The sequence below is a fragment of the Trachymyrmex septentrionalis genome, unplaced genomic scaffold (assembly GCF_001594115.1).
Source record: "Trachymyrmex septentrionalis isolate Tsep2-gDNA-1 unplaced genomic scaffold, Tsep1.0 scaffold70, whole genome shotgun sequence".
Taxonomy (NCBI): domain Eukaryota; kingdom Metazoa; phylum Arthropoda; class Insecta; order Hymenoptera; family Formicidae; genus Trachymyrmex; species Trachymyrmex septentrionalis.
Genome location: NW_017305885.1, coordinates 263,909 through 265,412, shown reverse-complemented (window position 1 = coordinate 265,412; position 1,504 = coordinate 263,909). Strand labels below are relative to the sequence as shown.

Here is a 1,504-nt window from a genome sequence, read left to right as displayed (position 1 = left end):
ACCATTCGAATGAAAAAAAGTCCTACCACGATTACGTGAGCGAGTTTTTTCGTGGTTACTCAGGTGTAGGTGGTTAAGTACATGAAGAGAAGAGTAGAATAAGCTAAAAATATATACGAAACGATAAGAGATATGCGCAGAATTGTTTCTCGTTCCACATGACATGTCAAAGGCTCATAAAAAGTATTAAACGTCAAGAACTGGATATATGGAAAAACTCATTAAAATTATTTTCTACATCTACGTTATCTATCATGAAAAAAATAATTAATATTAGTTAACTTTTAATGTGTGTGCTTTAATTCCAATAGAATTTATAATTGTATGTATATAATTTTCGAAATATTACTTTCTTAGTATTTTAATTATTTTAATTATGTAATTACGTGACTCTAATACTGTAGATATTATTGATTTGAGTATGTGAATGTTGAAGGAAGAAAAATAATTGCGTTTTGACGTGACAAATGTCATTTTAACAAAATGTTATGACATGTAAATGTTAACAATTATAAGATAAGTTAGTGCTTCTTTCTTATGATCAAAGATATAAATATAATTTATAATCTAAACACGCGTAAATATATTTTTATATTTTAAGATACATTACTAAAAAAAGATCTGATAATAGCTATCAAATATTGAGTAAAATAATTTTAATCAAACGTTCGGTTAACATAACAAGAAACATTTTCACTGTTTTAAATATTTAATAATTATTACCAAATGCTAATATTATTAAATTATCATGTTTGACAATGCTTTCCTAAATATTCAGAAAAATAAAATTTTTTTTGATTAGGTTAATCGAACATTTGATAGAAATGATTTCATTCGATTTTTCGGTATACTTTCAAATTTTGCTCGTGTTTTCTTATCCTTCTTTCTTAACCCTAATTTCTGTATTTAATTGGAGAAATTATTAGGCAACACGAGGGAACTTTTTGAAACAAGAATTGAAAGTTACATTCTTCATTAAATATTTAATATAAAAATAGCGAGAAACACAAATGTTGTAAATTAGATAATAAATTTTTGATAGCCCGCGTTTTACGAATCTTTCTAATTTATTTTAAATTTTGCAAAACTACTATATGTATGGTGCGATGTATTGAGACATAATTATTTTATTGAAATCATTTTCGACAGGGTGTGTCTCAGGCATAGCGTTTAGTATCCCTGTTCCTTCGCCGATACCGCGACAAGTGGACGAACAACGTTATACTACACGCAGAATGCCGAAAGTCTACGTGGACTACCCTACTCCGAGAACGAGGTTACCCTTGGTAAACAAATTTATTTAATGTCTCTATTCTTTATCGATATAATAATTTCTCTCTCTCTCTCTCTCTCTCTTTCTTTCTCTCCCCCTCTCCTCTCTCCCCCTCCCCCCTCTTTCTCTCTGTTTCTCTTTCTCTCTCCCCCCCCTCTCTCTGTTTTTTTTCACATAAAATTATAACTAAATTTTTGTCAAATTTTATGCATTATAAACGGCCATTTGAGA

General features: G+C 29.2%; 1 protein-coding gene across 1 annotated transcript in view; it reads left to right on the top strand.

The window, feature by feature from the left end:
• The window catches only part of LOC108753676, a 9,062-nt gene that overhangs the window by 617 nt on the left and 6,941 nt on the right, over positions 1 to 1,504 (top strand). The window contains exon 2 of the mRNA XM_018495491.1: positions 1,150 to 1,286. Coding sequence (XP_018350993.1) covers positions 1,150 to 1,286 — 137 coding nt within the window. The remainder of the gene's footprint in view (positions 1 to 1,149; positions 1,287 to 1,504) is intronic.